The following is an 18,870-nucleotide window of genomic DNA, read 5'->3' as shown; positions in this document are numbered from 1 at the left end:
TCAGCCGAAACCAGTGACTACATCTCAATATAAAGCCTTTCTACTCTTAGACAGAAAATTATATATGCATTATTAATTGGCAAAGTGAACTTGACACAAAAGAAAACTGGACAAAACATTCAACTTTTGCATCTTTATTTCTCAGTCAGTTGCTACGTTTACATGGGCACTAATAACCCTCCATACAAATGAGAATAAAACCTCCCAATGGATCAGACGTAGAGGTAACATTACTAATCGTCTAATAAACCAACATCAGGTGAGAACAACAGGATGAACCAGGCTGGAATCCATGTGGACAGAGACGCTGGAGACTTCTCATCCAGGTACAGGACATTCCTTCAGGGAACGCCTTAAACTACACGTCCCGTCAAAGGTTGAGGTCCTGGGTTCAGTCGACCTGTGGCGAGAAACGAGAACCATGAGTCTAGAAAATTAAACGTCAAGCCGACCGTGGTTACTGGAGCTGAACTCGCTCAGACATCCAAGGAAGGTTTGGACCGTCTTTGGTCGTTAAAGACCTCTGGTGGAAACTACGAATGGCAGGAAAAAGCGTCATCACGGCGAAGAGACACAGGTTTATCATCATGGACTTGAGATTTAAAAGCAGACCAACCTGGATAAATAAAAACCAAAGCTGCTTCTTCCTTCAGCTGGACATTAAACGTCAGAGTGTCGCTGCCAGATGAGACCCCGTCAACCTGAAAGAGAAGGAGTGGAGTTAAAGTCGAAGCAAATAAGACTCAACGGGGACATTAATGACGTCTTTTAATTCGCTCAGACATCCAAGGAAGGTTTGGACCGTCTTTGGTCAGTGAAGACCTCCGGTGGAAACTACGAATGGCAGGAAAAAGCATCATCACAGCGAATTGTTGGTAAAGACGAGGAGAGGAAACAGCAGATACTTGACTTTCAATTTTTCTTTAACCCTCTGGAGTCGACGGACGCGGCGGTGCGTCCAAATCACATGACCGTTTTAAGACGACGTAGCGGCAAGATGAAGCTTCACTCAAGGCTCATTGAAGGCGCCGTAGCGTCTGCGTTTTAACTCGTGTACAAAGTGCCGACGTCAAACTACAGACCAGCTTTTTAGTTGTGCCGATAGGCCAAGTAAAACCAGACTTATAATTTACACCACGCCTCTTTATTGAAGACCGTTGTGACGTTTGGTGCAGGAAGAATCGGTGAAAGGGGAAACGCTAGCAAGCTTCAAATGCATCAGCCAGTCAGAAAGTGATATGGCAACGGTTGCCGAGGAAGAGGGGAAAAGTTGCGGTTTTGAGAATTGTGAACTTTACACATTACTCATATGTGTTTTGTAAGTGGTCGTACAAAAAACATGTCCAAGGCCTTTCCTGCATTTTCTTTGGGAAATAGTTGTAAATAACTTTGTTTGCCAAGTTTGTACATAATCTTTTGAAATTTGCAGTTTAGATTTGCATCCTAAGCATTAAAAATGGTTCATTAAACATGTTTGTGGTTTTCACAGTGAAAAATCTTAACTTTTTCCTGCTTGGATTTTATGTTTTTAGTGTAGTTTTATGTCCAATGTGTTAATACAAAAAGGCCAAAACTCACATGTGAGGTTGTGATGAAGAGAATGACACCAAAAGAGGCGAGGTAAACTGTTAAAGATGAAATATATAAAAAAAAAAGGGTGAAACCAAAAGTAGTAAAAAAAACGGCCAGTTACACTCTAGACACCAGAGGGTTAAAAGGCACCTGAATGGAATTTAAAGACCTGAGAAACCGTCTAGTCAACCAGGACTATTAATGCTACAAATATAACAGAGCACTTGAACATATTGGGTCACTCCATTTAGATAATGGGTGTTTATACTGACGCCAATATTCCTTTAAATCAGATTAAACACCTAAACCAGATGTAGAGAGGGTTGATAGTCCTAAAACCTTTGATAATCTGCTGGTTGGAATAAACGTTTCTGATAATGGTTGAAGGAAATGAGCTTCACCTCAGAACATGGAGATGAACACACCTATAGCATCATCATCATCTTCATCTTCATCTTTAGAGGATCCAGGTCCGACCTCCAGGAGTCTTCAGCCTGAAAGTGAGAACAGAGACGAGTTTAGTTTTAATAAGATCCGAGGAAACAAACATTTAACTTTATTCTCATGAATCGCTCAGACATCCAAGGAAGGTTTGGACCGTCTTTGGTTGTTAAACCTCTGGTGGAAACTACGAATGGCAGGAAAAAGCATCATCACAGCGAACGGGACTTTAAAGACCTCATTAGGATATAAATTTAACAACATACCTGATTGACGAGCTTTGACCGGCAACACCGATGAGCAATTTCTTTGCCTTTGGCCTGAGAAGAGATTGAGATGAAGGTTAGTTCTGACAAGCAGGGACGCTCTCTGGAGATTAAGAAAGACGTTTTAATGTTCGCTCAGACATCCAAGGAAGGTTTGGACCGTCTTTGGTCGTTAGAGACCTCTGGTGGAAACTACGAATGGCAGGAAAAAGCGTCATCACGGCGAACAGCAGCACATCAAGGTGATAGATCACACTAAAAAGCTCCAACAGCGTCCAACTGAAGAAGACAACCCTCAAACATCTCACACGGCTTCATGGGAGTTAAGAAATGTACATGTGATGTGTAAACGACACGAAAACCCAATCAAGTTACAGGTATCATCTAAAACACTTCATTTTATTGGAGTTTTCTTCATTAGTAAAGTAAAAACCCACACTTTTCTCACAATTTAACGTCAGTCTGAACCAACGGTGTTGTGTGACATTAGTCTACACAACATTTCATACATAAATTTTGATTAAAGTTGAATTAAAAACTCTATTTTCTTGTATTTTTGTAGCCTGGAGACCAGATCAACTTCCCCATGCCCACATAATTACATGAAGAATAAAGTTAGTCTGGAGTCTCTCCGTTGAGAACCGATTACGCTCCTGCAAAGATCTGTCAGGGCCTATCAGATCGTGTGGGCGGGGCTTAACGTGGTGGTGGGACAGAGGAGTATGGAATCCAGCTAGCTTAAATGTTTACACTACAAAACACCAAGAAAATCACAAAATAACTAAAATTGCAGTACTTTCTAGCTCTTAACGGCCATTAAATACAAAATGATTTATAAATTTATAAACTAAACCAGCCTACATATCTATAGCTCATGTATTTAGTAAATTAATTTCCTCACCTGTCTACAGGTTCGATTGAGCCGTTACCCGACTCCTCCATCTTCAAACAGGCGAGCAGCGTCTCTGCCCCGAAAGGTCATTTCACTCGTGGAAACCTGTTGAGGACACTTCTGGTTAGAAAAAGCAACTGAAGGAAATGTTGAAAAAGCTTCAAGTATAAATAAACGCTCAGACATCCAAGGAAGGTTTGGACCGTCTTTGGTCGTGAAAAGACCTCTGGTGGAAACTACGAATGGCAGGAAAAAGCATCATCACAGCGCAGAAGGAAAGCTCCTTTAATTAAAGCAACAAACTAACCTCGCCCTGCCAGAGGTGGCGCTGGCGCCCTCGGCACACGAGCTGGAACATTTTATCTGTCAAAGAAGAAGAAAGCAATCAGAAAAATATAGAAAATGGTTTTAAATATATATATTTTTGCCTTTAATTTACATATTTGTAAACTAGACATTTGTTTTTTGGGACTAAACCATGAATTGAGATTTTTTAGTTTTTAAAATGTTACCATTTTATGAGAAAAAAAATAAATAAATATTAGCCTATGTTACAGTTTAATCATATTAAAATATCATACTTCAATATTAATATCAAAATTCATCATGGTTAAAAAAAAAAAAATTTAAAAATTAAATTGTAAAATCTTATCCCACACCTCTACCACGTGTTCAGCTGTGTTAAAATTAGATTTAAATAAAGTTTTAATGAGTTTATTTTAAATAAAATCCGTCACAGTTTAGTTTTATTACTAGAAGTCACATTGGATTTTACTTCAACATGTTTAATTTATTCATTTATTTTTATTTTTTTTACCATTAACCTACCAAACAACTATGGTTTTAAATTGGACATTTAACAGTCACTCAACATGTTAAAACTATTTTAAATAAAACCTAATAAATCTAACATTTACGTTAGAAGCCGTTACAACGTGTGGAGAGTTTTCAACGTGATTTCCGCACCGAAACAATCTACGGTCATCCGTTAAATAAACTCTTCAGCTCAGGTAAATATCACTAAATAACACCTTAACAGACTTTGAGCAATAAATCAAACACTAAATTAAAAGATTAAAACTGAAGATTAAAGTAATATTTACCCCCAGACTCCGAGCTGCGTCGTCTCTACTGGAACGGGAACAAGTGGCTCCGGTTGAGTTTCTACGGGTTTTATATCCAACATGGCGGCTGCCAAACTGCTTTACGGCTCTTTCCCGCCACCTGCTGGACTGGAGGCGGAACTGCCACATTGTAAACAACATGATTAAAATCTTTTTATTTATTTTATTTTTAATTTTTATTCGACAATTTATACAAGCTTCAGAAAATATTTAATGGTCATAACTTAATGTATTTTTTCCCATTTTTTGTATATATTTAAAATTTCATAATAAAACACAATTAATACAGATTCTGTATTTATATAATATATATAAATCACAGGTTTTCATATAATATAATATAATATAATATAATATAATATAAAGTGCTTGCCCTCATATAATATGTAATACCTTATAGAATAATCATAAATACTGCTATTTTTTTATTTTATTTTTTATTTAGCATACACTTATTACTCATACGTTTAGTAATGTTTTGTATAAATGTAAACAATGGCTCATAAATGATTGAAAATTAATAATAGTAAATATTCAAAATAACATGTCTCCTAATGTGTATATAATTGTAATTTAAATGGGCGATAATTTAGATATATAATATAATATAATATAAATATTGTAATAAAAACATGGATGGTGGAAATCATATTTAATTATTATTATTAATGTGTTTATTTTATTTATTGTATTGGTCATTTATTGGTAAATAACCAAACAAAAGAAAGTTGAACTATTAAAAAACAATAAGCTGAACAATAAAATAATAAAAATAGTTCTCCATTATATTACTAACTATATGTATATCACATATTTAAATTCAAATACATAAAAATGATATATGATTAAATAACTGTAAAGGTAATCATGATAATAACAATAAAGGATAATAAACAAGAATAGCTTCAAGATGCTACAAGTGAGATCAGAGGACGAGAGACACTGAGACTCACAGAGGGAGAGAAATAGCTGCGCCATCAGATTTCCAGTGACAGCTACACGAGCCAATCATATCTCACCTTGTATCTTTAACTTGCTTCTCATTGGCAGATGCAGCATCGATTCCTGATACATGTCCCCCCTCCCTCCCTCCCCATCATCCTCAGTGTGGTGCTGCTGCTGATGCTGCTGCAAGCTGCTGGTGTTGCCGTGACGATGATATCCTCCCCCTCCCACACACACTCTCTCTCTCTCTCTCTCTCTCTCTCTCACTCACTCACACACACACACACACAGGAGGAGAGGAGAGGCAGCAAACAAGACGCTATCATGACGCGATGGCTTCAAGCTGGAAAACACTCTGCGTCTCTGGAAAACATGGTGAGGGCTTGATCTATTTAGAGGGATGAGAGGATGAGGGAAGGATGGGTGGATGGAGGGATTATTGATGGATGGATGCATGGATGGACGGATGGATGGAGGAATGTTTGAGGGGGACAGCTGTAGCATGCTGTGTTTCCTCCCTGACAGAGGGAGGGATGAGGGGAGAGGGAGGGAGGGATGGAGGAAATGAGGATGGACAGACTGCAGGACGGACGAAGGTGGAGGGTGAATGAATGAGTGAGTGAGTGATCCACCTCAGCTTTATGCAAGTCTGTCTGTGTGTGTGTGAGAGAGTGTGCATGTGCATGTGTGTGTGTGTGCTGTCAGGCCTGTATGTGCAGGTTAGCATCCTGAGCGCTAACAGTAACAGGAGGTACGTCACTTCTGTGGACAGAGTGTGGCCTCTCGTTTTTTTTTTACAAACATGTATAAAGACAGGGATGCGTGAACGGGAGTAAATATAACAGACAGAGGCCCCGGGGCCCGAGCAATTAAGGGCCACATTAATGTTGGTGGAAAGCTGAGTGAACGACTAAAAAGAGACATAAATGAGACGCGAAACAGTGGCGAAGAGACATAAGATGGCTGTGATTCAAAACAGTTACTGAGAGATGCAAAATGGCACAAAGAAAAGAGATGCAAAAGAACTGCAAACTAACAGAAACGACTGCAAAGAGATGTGAAATGGGAGAGATTCAGACACAAAACGAACATGAAAAGATGCACAGGAACCGTCAAGGGATTCAAAATGGCTGTGAAGAGAAGCAAACAACTACCAAGAGACATAAAAAGACTGAGATACGATGCAGGGAAACTACAAATTGACAAAAACGACAGCAAAGTGAGACAAAATGGATATGAAGAGAGATAAAACAAGCAGAAAGAGACATGAAATGACCATGAAAAGATGCATAACAACCGTCAAGGGACGCAAAATGGCTGCAAAGAGAAGCAAACAACTACCAAGAGAAATAAAAAGATTGTGATATGATGCAAGAAACGAGAGAGAAAGAGAAATAAAATGAGACATAAAATGACCGAAGCTACTGCGAAGAGATGCAAAAGTGTTTTTAAGAGAGATAAAACAACCGTAACAAGACATAAAATGTATGTGAAGAGATTCAAAGCAGTTACTAAGAGATGCAAAATGGCACCGAAGAGAAATAGCACAAGTATAAAAGACGTAAAATGGTTATGAAGACAAGCAAAACAACTACGAAGTGACATAAAAAGACTGTGATGAGATACAAAAGAACTACAAATTGACAAAAATGACAGCAAAGAGAGACAAAATGGCTACGAAGAGAATAAAATGACATAAAATGACCATGAAAAGATGCATAACAACGTCGAGGGATGCAAAATTGCTGTGAAGAGAAGCAAACAACTACCAAGAGACATAAAAAGACATCTATAAAGAGATGCAAAACAATGACACAGAATAATGCATGACTATGAAGGGATGCAAAATGGTTTGGAAGGCAGACTGAAAAAGGGAAGCAAAATGTCTAAAACGACACGATACAACTAAAACATAAGACATGAAACAACTACGGCAAGATGCAAAACAAGCACGAATGGATGAAACATTACTCCGAAGCAACTACAAAACATCAGTCAGCTGCTGTGGAGCATCTACTGGAAATAGAACAGAAGAAGAAGAAGGAGGAGGAGGAGAGGAAGGATGAATGGGAAAAGAAGAAGGATAAAGAGAAGATGAAGGACTAGAAGAAAGAGGAGGAAAAAGGAAGAGGAAGGAGGAGGAGGTGAAAGAAGATGGAAGAAGAAGAAGAAGAAGGAACAGTAAGGAGGAGAAGAAGAGGATGAATAAGGGGAAGAGAACAAGAAGGAGGAAAAAATAAAGAAGAAGGAGGAGGAGGAGGAGGAGGAGTGGACGAGGAAGATGAGATAAAAAAGAGGAACAGGAAGGAAGAAGGGGAGAAAGAAGATGGAAAGGCAGAGAAGAAGAAGAGGAAAGAGGAAAAGAAGGAAGAGGAGGAAGAAGAAGATGATGAGAAGAAGGACAAGATGGAGGAGGTAAATAATGAAGAAGAAGGAGGAGGGTGAGGAGGAGCAAGAAGAAGTAGTAGAAGATGAACCAAGATGTCTCCAACGTCTCTGTCCACATGGATTCCATCTTGGTTCATCTTGTTTTTCTACCTCCATGTTTCTGTCCCTCCTGGAAACTCCTCACCAGATGTTGATTAGTAAAGGTTACCATAGTTACCACCACCATGACCTCTACTCCTCCTCCACCAGTCTGAGGTTTTTATTCTGATTATTAGTTTAATAGTTTAGACGTAGCTTCAAACACGGAACCTCGTAGTGTCAACTTATTTCTAAATAGGAGGGTCATTGTCTTTGTCTCTGTGACTGTCACCGACCGTCACCACAGCCTACAAAACAGAGCCTCACTGTTGTCCCACAATCCTTTGCAGCACTGCACAACAGAGTCTGTATGAATGGAAGTGTGGTGATGTCTGCTGCAGTCTCTGGGGCGTAAGAAACACGAGTTAGCTTAAGTATTTCTTTTGCAAAATAAAATAAAGGACAGAGAAAAATCCTCAGACGGGCGTGAAGCGAGGAGGCGGTCTGGCTGAAAGCTGCAGACGTCGTGTTTTCAGCGCAGAATTTTTGGGGGAGGAGGTGTTCAAACAGGATTATATGCAGGATCAGAAGGGACCCATAACTGTAATCCCTCCACCCCATAAATTATTCATAAGAAATATTCAGCTCATGTTTAAAGCACAGATATCAGAGGTGGAAAAAACAAAAACAGACACAAAGAGAGAGGATTTTTTTTTTTTAAATTTAAGAATTTAAAAGTGAATGTGAAATATCAGCAATTTTCAAAAAGTGGACCTTAATTCTAAGTGATATTCTGCTATCTATGACTAGATTAATACTTTATTTACAGCAGTTAAATTAGTAAATTAAACTAATATTTAATTTTTTTTACTTGGACCACTTAAATTATTAAAACATAAAATCAGTTGAATTGATTTTGTTCCTATATATATTTTTTATATTGATTATTCTTAATATTTTAAATAAATGTAATAAATTTTAAATGTAAAATAAATACATTTTCAAATTTGTGATTTCAAATAAACAGTCAGTGGCTGTTTAAAAAAAATAAAAAATGTAACGCTACCGAACAATATATTATTATTTTGTATTAATTTAATTAATGTTTTCTTTTTTGTTTTGTTGTATTTTTTAGCCCCAAACCACTTTTTTTTTTTTTTTTTAATCCTCATTTTCACACATAAAACCTCTAATGTGTTTAGGTACTTATATATTTTTCAAGCCTCATTGACTTCAGTTAAAACATTAAACAATCATATGGAATTTCTACCTCTGCGGAATATTTGAGTTAAAGAGCTGAGTCTCGGTTTTTGGTTTGACTGATCCAACATTAGCGCTGTCACATCTGTATCATACATGAGAGGGGAGACTCTGTGAACTGGGACGCTTTCTGCTCGGATAAATTCAGGAATTTGAGGATTAAAGGGACTTTTATCTTTTCACGTTGTGTTTGTAGCCAATGACTCCCTCCCCTGTCTACATGCAGTCTGTTACCATGGAAACCGCAACCTCACTCCCCCCATGTCACATCCCAGTTACTTTGAAGACATTTCGGTGACCTACATTACTGCCTCCGGAAGCTCTTTATTTAGGATCTTCATTTCCATTCACCTCTGTTGTTGGTCGTACGAGCAAGAAGCGACGGTCTGCCGCGGATCGTACCATCTGGCCCTTGGCTTTCTGCGCAGGGTTGTACAATCTGGGAGTTAATTGGGGAGATGACTAATCTAATGAGCCACGTGGAAGGAACATATGTGTATTCCAACAGTGGTGAACCCAGGCTTTATTTATTCTGACGTATGCATTTTCTTGCCGGGATGTGTAGCAGCAATTTGTGCATGAAGTCCTTCAAAGGATTTCTGAACATCACGTCTTGTTTCCTGTATTGGTATGTGATTTAGGCAACAAGGACAACGGTAATATAGAAAATGGTGTCATCTGCATGTAAAGATATTTTTGGCTTTTACAATTATGCTGTAAATCAATAATTATAGACCTTTATATACTGATCAAATACTGATCAAGTATCAATAAAAACAATCAAAAGACAGGATGTCAACAAATAATATGGAAAATGTCACTAAATAATGTAGTAAAATATTGCTCTAGGACTGCAAAGCAAGTTCTTGATACAACAGTACCCATGACAAACATGTTCACACAACTCTGAGGTTGATGTGAGCAGACTGGTTGTGTTTTTTTTATCTAAATAAGTTTGGGTTACCTCACAATTTGTCCAGAAATCTAGGTTTCTTCATCTGGTACAGCGGGTTGTCCTCAAACCAGAGGGTCAGCAGTTCAGTCTCTGGTTCATGGACCTCATGTTGTCCCATTCGTCCAAGAGACTGAATACCTAGCACTGGTGTGTAAATGTGTGTGTACGAAGGTGTACAAGTGTCATTGTGACTTTGTATCATTTAGCAACGCTTTGACCATGAAAATAAAAATCAAGCTGAGTGTAGTTAGCCATCAAGACAATTAGCCAGCTAGCTGGAATTCTACTGGAACGCCAACATTTACATCACAAATCCAATCATGGTGGTTTTGAAGCTCAGTGTGGCATCTCAGGCTGTCGCCATCTTGCCAGTGACTGATTCCACCTATCCTCCTTCAAAAATGGTAAAAGACAGACAGTTAGCAACCTGGGAGGTCTCCAATGTTTCACTCATAATAGCCATAATTATTTATATCTTTAGGCCTTGTTATAATTTCAACAGATAAGTTCTATAAAACAAATTCTCTCACGCACAGCTAGAAGTTTAAGACTTGCTTTAGATGTCAGCCTCTAGTGGTCATTAGAGGAACTCCACGTTCTTCCCTCATTTGCATTAGCCTTATCTTCAGCTCCTGAGGTTGCTGCTTGCATGGAAGGAAATCTTTGACATACTATCTGACAGGCCAAAAATACAAAGAAACATACATATTCTAACAGTTTCTATTCAGCTCACTCATCACCAATATTACTGCTATAGAATACATCGATCAGGCATGAAATTATGACCAGATTACTAATATTGTGCAGGTCTTCCTTGTGGTGACTCATCAGAGAATGGACATGGGCCTTCTGAGGGTGTCCTGTGGTGTTAGTGGGGGAGGGGAGGGGCCTCTGTGGATCATCCCATAGATACTTGATCAATTTGGGATCTAGTGAATTTGGAGGCCAGGTCAACACCTTGTGCTGTTCTTCATGTTTTCTGAGTTGTTCCTAAAGCGTTTTTGTGGATGCATCCTGCTGGGGATGGGTGCTGCCATCAAGGAGTGTCATTGCTATGGGGTGGGGGTGCCTGGTCTGGTCTAGGTGGGTGCTACATGTCTAAGTAACATCCACACCAATGAATGCCAGGTCCAAAAGTTTCCCAGCAGGACACTGAACTGTCACATGATGGTTTAAATGTTATTCACTTCTCCTGTCAGTGGTCATTATGTTGTGGCTGGTCGGTGTATGTCAGATGAGAATTGAGAGAGTCAGTTGTTTTATACTGTGCAGTTTGTCAGACACTGATTGTCTCAGTGACCCTCTTGTAAATGCCATTACACCCATCTGGCAAGGAAATACCCTGTGGTGTAGGATTTTCCCATGTACTCCTCTGCAGTCAGAGTTTCATTACAGCACAGTGTAGAGGTGTTTAGAACCGCAGCATCAGCATTGTGACCTACATTTAGAAAGTGCAACCTACCAGATTATGCATGCAGTAAATACTCACTATAATCAGAATACCTGAACATTTTTGACGGAGTACGAGAGTACGTAGTCAAGAGTTTGTTCCTGTTTTTCCTGCTTTTCCAACTAATCCTCGTCCCTCTCTCTCCTCTCCCCAGGACACAATGGAGTCTGTCCTCAGCTTGAACCCTCTGAATTAAATTAACACGGAGGTTCGTCACTTTGCCCGAATCAGACAAAGAGGACTGTACTGCTGCTTTTACACCATCATTCTCTCTTTTTTTTTTTTGTGTGCGCACATTACTCTTGGAATTGACATCACATGGAAGCAGAAGGGGGATATATGGGGATTTGGATGCTTGGACGCCTTCTTCACCCAAAAGGAATGTAATGGAACAACAAACGCCAAGTTTAATTGACTACGGGCTCAAATAAACCACATTAGCTGCTCGTCTTAGCGGCTGACGCGAGATAAGCGAATGATTGCAAATTAACAAAGGACATCTGAATTTACGGCGCCGTTTTTGGGGGAGCTGAACCGTGGGATGCTTCTCTCAAAAGCTAAAATGTGCCAAGAGTTCATAAGGAGTTCATTTGAATGTTTAATCTCTTCCTCTTGAATGTACAATGGAGTGATCAAAGAGCAAGTTCACGAAAGAGCAAAATATACTCAAAGACAGTTTGGAGTCCTGGTATCCGGACATAAAGCCCCTTTCCCCTGGCTACAGTGTGGAGTAAGGGGTGTGTTCGGAGGTTCACCCCCGCCAGGCTGCCACTCGTAGATGGAGGCCCACCAACACTCCCCAGATAGCAGCAGTGAGGAGTGCACCGTCCTGGAGGCGCCGCCCGGCAAAAACACCTGCCCGCAACATGCAGGGAAGGTGAGAACCCAACATGCAGGTTATGTAATCAGTGCAGAAGCTTGCAAACAGATGACATTACACTGCTGTCATTGCATTATTTTACCCATCTGCAGGTGGCTGACCTGTACTGTTCAGCTTGCGGGTGTGCTTTGTGTGAGGACTGTATGTCGGAGCATGAAGAGCACCCTAAGGTGCCCCTAAGCCAGGCCCTGGAGCAGCACCGCAACAGCCTGCAGGAGAGGGTGGCGGCAGTCCAGAACAGGTACAAGTCACAGTAGACACTCACATACCTTAGCTTACCTCGAGATTAAAATAGACTTCCTTGAGTGTGAAACACTAACTCACGCTAGAAGTGAGAGAGCGACGAGCTACAAGACATTTTCAGCAGAAGCCGGCGACATTAAGTGATAATCTGACTAAACGCTCAGTCAGAAGTAGAGTCAAGCAGTTGTTTCTAATGATGAATGCATGTCCTAAGACAGGGGTATCCACATTTTTCTGGCTTGCAAACTCAGAGTCAGTCACGGTTGCATAGTTGCCAGGCTCAAGCAAACCTTCTTGCTTTGTCCAGCACTCCTAGTCGCCCTTCTTTGGCTAACTACTTAGCTCACTAGTGTTTTGCAGCAGCTCACATGTGTGTGGAGATCTCAGACTGGCCGCCCTTCAGTCCATCATTGTATTGTACGTCAACCAAGAATCACAGTGAGGATAAATAAACATTCAATATTCAAACAGTCGGCTACAAACACTTCAGAGCAGGCTGAAAGAGTCTTTGTCCATGTCCTATGTTGCATTCACACTAGTAGTCAGAGAGCAATCAAAGCCAGTGATACGAGGCGACAATCAGACGTACGTCAGGCACTAGTTGCTATGCTTCAGGCAAGATAAGCAACATAAAGGCTGGCTTCAACCTTTTCTTTTGTCGCTCCGCTGACCCAGGCACACGTCAACCAGTCCTGTGTGTTTGCGTCAACCTTTATTTTTACAGACAGTGACAGTTCCAAGGATGTCACCAGGTGCTTTAGTGACTCAACGCCAACACCGTTGGCAATACTGACCGAGTCTTTTTCAAGCTTTTGTCACGCACAATAACAGTTTATTCTGATAATGTTTACACGGTTTTGCATGATGCTGCATTTCTGTGTTCAACCAATTAATGTGCACATAGATCACTTGAGATTCAAAATCCTAAAGTAACAAGAGCTACAACGCAATAAGCTTTGCCAGCAACATTGTCACCGGTTTGTTTGGAACAGGAATTGATACACACATATAACGTCACCAGGGCAACTTTTAATGTCTTGCATCTCACTCGACATGTATCTACCAGCACCGAAGCACCAGTCGCTTATGTTCCCAGCGCCAGTGTGCAGCAATATCCCTTTATTATTGTAATATAATGATATGTCAGTGATGATGATTGATAAACTTGCAAAACCACTGTGATCTGTCTTTAGTTTAAAGATTATTGGTGCATAAGGGCTTCATTAGTCCAGTTGTCTCTTGAATCATCACACAAGTTGCTTTAGGTGAAGGCAATTCTAATAAATAACAATAATTAAATGTATCTGAGAAGCGTGTGTTTAATTTACTTGGTTAAATTGCATCATGACTCAGAGGATACAGAAGCACCAATAAATATTGTCAGACTGTTAATGGAGTTAAGAGGAGATGCTGCCATCTGGTGTACAGTCAGGGGAATGCAGGAGGTGATATTCATGATTTAGGAAGACATTTCTGCAGGAAGAAACACTGTTGTTTTCTCAAGAGGAAAATAAAGATAATTGATAGTTAAGAGGTTTGTTAACATGCCTTCCCTTGTCCGTGCTGTGTTATAGGTGCTTTGGAAATTAGTTACCAACTTTTGGCTCCTTTATTTCTCCCCTCTAGACTCCCTCAAATTACAGATGCACTATCCTTCGTCAAGGAGATCCTCCAGCAGTTGACCACTCAGAGAGCTTCCATCGAAGAGGACATCCAGTCAAGCTTCGAAGACTTGCACAAGCAGCTGGATGTTCGGAAGAGTGTTCTACTGATGGAGCTGGAAGTTACATATGGGCTCAAACAGAAGGTGCAAGACCCTATGGTTAAAAGCACAGCCTCTCCTACAACTGGGATGCTTCAAATATAGTTCATGAGAGACAACAATAAAAGCTTGTCCCTGTCTTTTCTTCAGGTCCTCCAAGCCCAGGTGGACAGCCTTGTCCGGGGAGAAGGGGACATCACAGCAACCTGTACCCAGGCTGAGGAGGCTCTGGCTGGGGAGGCGTGTGTGGCGAGCCTGCAGGCGGAGCGAGACCTGGGAGAGAAGCTGCAGGAGCTGGCCGGCATCGGTTTGCCGTGCCAGCCGGAGGAGAATGACCAGCTGGATCTGGTGATGGAGACGGACGGTCTGAGGAAGTCCATACACAACCTAGGCACCATCGTCACGACCAGGTGAGAAAAAGTGAAGCAGTTGTTTTAAAAAAAGAAATATTTTGCATTTAATACTGACGTTTTACCGACTCTCGTCTTCCTCCTCCTAACTCAGTGCGGTGGCAAGCCAGAGCGAAGCTATGGGCATCGGCCTGGAACAGTGCATTGTGGGATATCCTGCCTCAGTTACCATTGTAACAAGAGACAAGTCAGGGGGAGCTTGCAAGAGTGGCAATGCAATCCTGTCAGCTGAGGTTTGTATTAAGCCCTAACCCTAACTCTAGATGGACTAAACCCGGGGCCACATATATATCCGTATGTTTATACAGGTATTCACCCCAGATGGCAGCATAGTCGACGGTGAGATATTGGACCACAAGAACGGGACGTATGAGTTTGTATACACAGTGCCAAAGGAGGGCGACTTCTCATTGGCCCTTCGTTTGTACGACCAGCACATCAAGGGAAGCCCCTTCAAACTGACCGTTACCAGGGCCATAGAGGCAGAAGTAGAGGTGGGTGATGCTTTTTCTTTAAATTGTCCTAAAAGCAATTGAAGGTTTATTTGAAGAATACTTACATGCTCTTCTAAATGTTAAAATAACACTAGGTCTTGTCTGGAACTTTGAATTTATGCAAATAAGATAACTTAATGAGGTTTGCAAAAGTGACCATGTGCCTCAAAGCTGCCTCTACCTCCTTGGTCCAACACAAAAATCCAGTAAAACTGGCCTGACACTCAGTTAAAAGTCAGGGATTCTGGATTCTTGGAATCTTGGAAGTTGAAATTTAATGAGGCTAAGGATGTTGTTTTTGCTTTTGCCCTTAAACTTCATGCTTGTATGCAATGTGTTCTCCCTCTTCAGGTATCTCCCTCCACGACAACAGCAACCAACTCAGCAGCCAACGCCACCCCGTCCACGGGCTCCTCCGAGGGGGCAAAGAGACGAGGCAAGTCCCCCGGCCAGAAAAAGAAAGGCTCCAAGAGGGCGAGCAGCGCCCTGGGCACCCCTCGCCGCAAAACTCAGAACCCCATCGAGGATGACCTCATCTTCAGGATCGGTGAGATGAAAAGGAATGGTGCAGATAAACCAAGCGATTCACACACCTGCTGTATTGTTTTGCTGTTGAAGCTAAAGCTAATCAATTTAGGTTTAATGCTCACCAACATTGTTCATTTTTTGAATGATCCAAATTTGGGTATTTTGGTGAGGCCAGCTTTAGAGCGGTGATTGTTTCCAAGCTTCTTCGCTGCCTAGGACTTTGACTAGTTAACGCAACAAAACGTTTCATGGTGCAAATTCACCAAGATGTCACATATTGCTTAAAACACGGGGTCCATGATAAAACACACGTAAACTCAAGTATGATGAGACCTGTAGGGCTCTTGGAACAGGTTTTTGCATGAAAACAAGGACGACCTAATTTACGATCATCCAACACACCTTATAAATAACAAGAACTAAACAGAATAACTAATAAAGACAGTGAGTCTTCATGTAAATTAAGAATGTTCTATTAAAATGACCTGCTTGAGAGTTTAAGAAAATGTGCCCCAAACAAAAGTATTAATGCATCCCCAGGATTAACATGTCTTACAGATGAATTTAGCTTCTACTTTCTGCATTCTCTAGGAACAAAGGGGAGGAACAAAGGAGAGTTCACCAATCTTCAAGGAGTTGCCGCCTCCTCCAATGGCAAAATACTGATTGCCGACAGCAACAATCAGTGTGTCCAGGTAAGGCACATTTTGTCCAGTCCTCCTTCTAAAAACCTCTAAAGGCTTTTAGAGTTAAGGTTAAAACCCTTAAATGTGGGTCACTAGTTAAAGAGTGCTGTGCCTGTGCAGATATTCTCCAATGAGGGAGAGTTCAAAAGTCGCTTTGGCGTGCGGGGACGGTCGCCCGGCCAACTGCAGCGCCCCACGGGTGTCGCCGTGCACCCCAGTGGCGACATCATCATCGCCGACTACGACAACAAGTGGGTCAGCATCTTCTCCTCCGAGGGCAAGTTCAAGGTAGGTTGTGCAGTTAATATAAGAGGGTTGTAGGGTAATTATAGGTTAATCGCTTAAAGGCCCACGGTCTTGTGTGTTGTTGTGGTGTTGTTCATCCTTATTGGTTGTGTTGGCCGTCCACCAGGCAAAGCTTGGCTCTGGCAGACTTATGGGGCCGAAGGGCGTCTCAGTGGACCAAAACGGTCATGTGATCGTGGTGGACAACAAGGCATGTACCGTCTTCATCTTCCAGCTGACTGGCAAGCTCATCACCAAGTTTGGCAGTAGAGGCAACGGTGATAAGCAGTTTGCAGGTAGAATGAGTCAAATTTTGGTTGTGTTTTATAGACTGAACATTAAGTTACTCATATCACCTATATCCTTGTCTCATGCACAAGAACGTTATAGTTTGACTAAAACTGCCTTTGTCACAGGATTTAAGAAGAAGTCAATTTAATATATTAGCACAGTGTCATATAAACTGTTAAGGTACTGTATCATTGAAAATAGTTGCATCTGTTGAATAGAAATAAGTGTCAGCCTAAAGGCTACTGAATTGTTGCTAAACTTTGTTTTTTTGAAAGCAGCTGAAGTATACCTGCTGAATGTAGTCGACATGTTGGTTAATGTTTGAGTCCCTGGAGGTGCTGAAGGGCAAACACTTTAAGCTCTTCAAGGGAACCACAAAGTGAAAGTCTTAAAAGTGCGAGTTGCAGCGTAATTACCGAAAATGAAGACCCATTTTGCAGTTAAACCAGAGAATGAAATACCAGCTCTGAAAGCAGTGTATGTGTCAGTGTACTAAAGATTGAGAGTCTGAAAGAATAACCACTGAAAGCATTTGAAGTTTTATTTGAATTTGAACGATTAAAGTGGCAGAGAAATTGTAGGTATATTGATGACGTGGTTAATATCTGCAGTAGAAGAGAAGTGGTGTAAGCAGCTGTAGGGTAATTATTGAAAACAGTTTGTTAGTTGAAGTGTAATCACTGAACGTACAACCTGTTTTTGTTGTTTCTGTGTTCCGGTCCTGAAGGTCCACACTTTGCAGCAGTGAACAAGAACAATGAGATCATTGTGACGGACTTCCATAACCACTCTGTCAAGGTACTCAGCATGTATTTTTACCTCGCTAACACAGATACCTTAGTCTATAGAGGCAAAAAGGTAGATATGAAATGTCAGTGATTCTTTGGCAGGACATGTTTGGAGCTTTCTCCTTTTTACTCTGGTCAGGTTTTCACACCTGAGGGAGAGCTGGTGTTGAAGTTTGGCTCAAACGGCGAAGGAAACGGCCAATTCAACGCCCCCACTGGTGTAGCTGTGGACATCAATGGAAACATCATTGTAGCTGACTGGGGCAACAGTAGAATCCAGGTACAACATTGATGTGCAGGGCTTTTCAGCATGTTCCGAAAATGAGTGTAATTATTAAAAACGTTCTTTCCAATCGAATGTTTCCAGGTGTTTGATGGCAGCGGCTCCTTCCTCTCCTACATCAACACGTCAGCCGACCCTCTGTACGGACCCCAAGGCCTGGCTCTGACCTCAGACGGACATGTGGTGGTGGCCGACTCTGGCAACCACTGCTTCAAAGTTTACCGCTACCTACAATGACAGGCGCTGGGATGTGATGGCGGAGGCAGGAGATTGGTGGACAGAGGGAGCGGTTGATGAAGTGGGGTTGTGACACCATGCATGACGTCAAATGTTAGGGATTGCTGCACGAGCCTCTACTGCTGCCTGTATCGATGGGAGGAAGTATAGACAGAAAGGGGAAAAAAAGCCAAAAAGAAGGATTAGCTGAGTTGCCATCATTACGTTATTAGAATCAAACATTGAATAGCAGAAGATAACATGGCGTTCTCAAGAAATTCCTACCCTCATGCAAATTTGAAAAATGTTGCAGAATGGGATGCAGGACTGATGCAAGTAAAAACAGTTATGCAACGACGGATTGATTACTGAGTTGCTCTTTCTGCCAGTTTGACACAGGAGCGGCAACGGACGATTGGATGAAGAAGGCATTAAGGAAAGATAGGACAAGGGTACCATTGAAGTGAATGACTACGGGATGAAAGAACTATCAGAGGCATGAATACATTAAAAATCAAAGAGACAATTTGCCGTGAATGATTGGAAGAAAGTTTTCTAATGGTCTGCCTTCTCGTATTGTATGGAAAAGACAAAATAGTGGTCAGTGAGCTAAAAGAGATCTATGTCTACAAC

The 18,870-nt window shown here is 41.1% G+C and overlaps 1 protein-coding gene and 1 long non-coding RNA gene across 2 annotated transcripts; one reads left to right on the top strand and one right to left on the bottom strand.

Annotated features, from left to right (window-relative positions):
* Nucleotides 1–12: 12 nt before the first annotated feature.
* Nucleotides 13–4,316, bottom strand: LOC311497344. Its single transcript, XR_014699378.1, has 7 exons — nucleotides 4,275–4,316; nucleotides 3,479–3,534; nucleotides 3,181–3,276; nucleotides 2,280–2,333; nucleotides 1,974–2,066; nucleotides 617–701; nucleotides 13–400 (listed from the first exon to the last, which is right to left on the bottom strand). It is a non-coding gene; the product is annotated as an uncharacterized lncRNA (long non-coding RNA).
* A 7,378-nt stretch (nucleotides 4,317–11,694) lies between these two features.
* Nucleotides 11,695–18,258, top strand: trim2b (tripartite motif containing 2b; the record flags this gene model as incomplete). Its single annotated transcript, XM_084552732.1, has 13 exons — nucleotides 11,695–12,248; nucleotides 12,344–12,492; nucleotides 14,121–14,301; nucleotides 14,407–14,666; nucleotides 14,761–14,899; nucleotides 14,975–15,160; nucleotides 15,512–15,707; nucleotides 16,280–16,383; nucleotides 16,495–16,662; nucleotides 16,787–16,955; nucleotides 17,678–17,748; nucleotides 17,878–18,018; nucleotides 18,106–18,258. Exons 1-13 carry the CDS (start codon nucleotides 12,150–12,152, stop codon nucleotides 18,256–18,258), a joined length of 2,016 nt encoding a protein of 671 aa, XP_084408858.1. The 5' UTR covers nucleotides 11,695–12,149.
* Nucleotides 18,259–18,870: the final 612 nt, after the last annotated feature.

The sequence above is a fragment of the Chelon labrosus genome (assembly GCF_963514085.1).
Source record: "Chelon labrosus genome assembly, chromosome: 1".
NCBI lineage: Eukaryota > Metazoa > Chordata > Actinopteri > Mugiliformes > Mugilidae > Chelon > Chelon labrosus.
The sequence above is the reverse complement of the archived record's forward strand: the minus strand, read 5'-3'. Positions and strand labels throughout refer to the sequence as shown.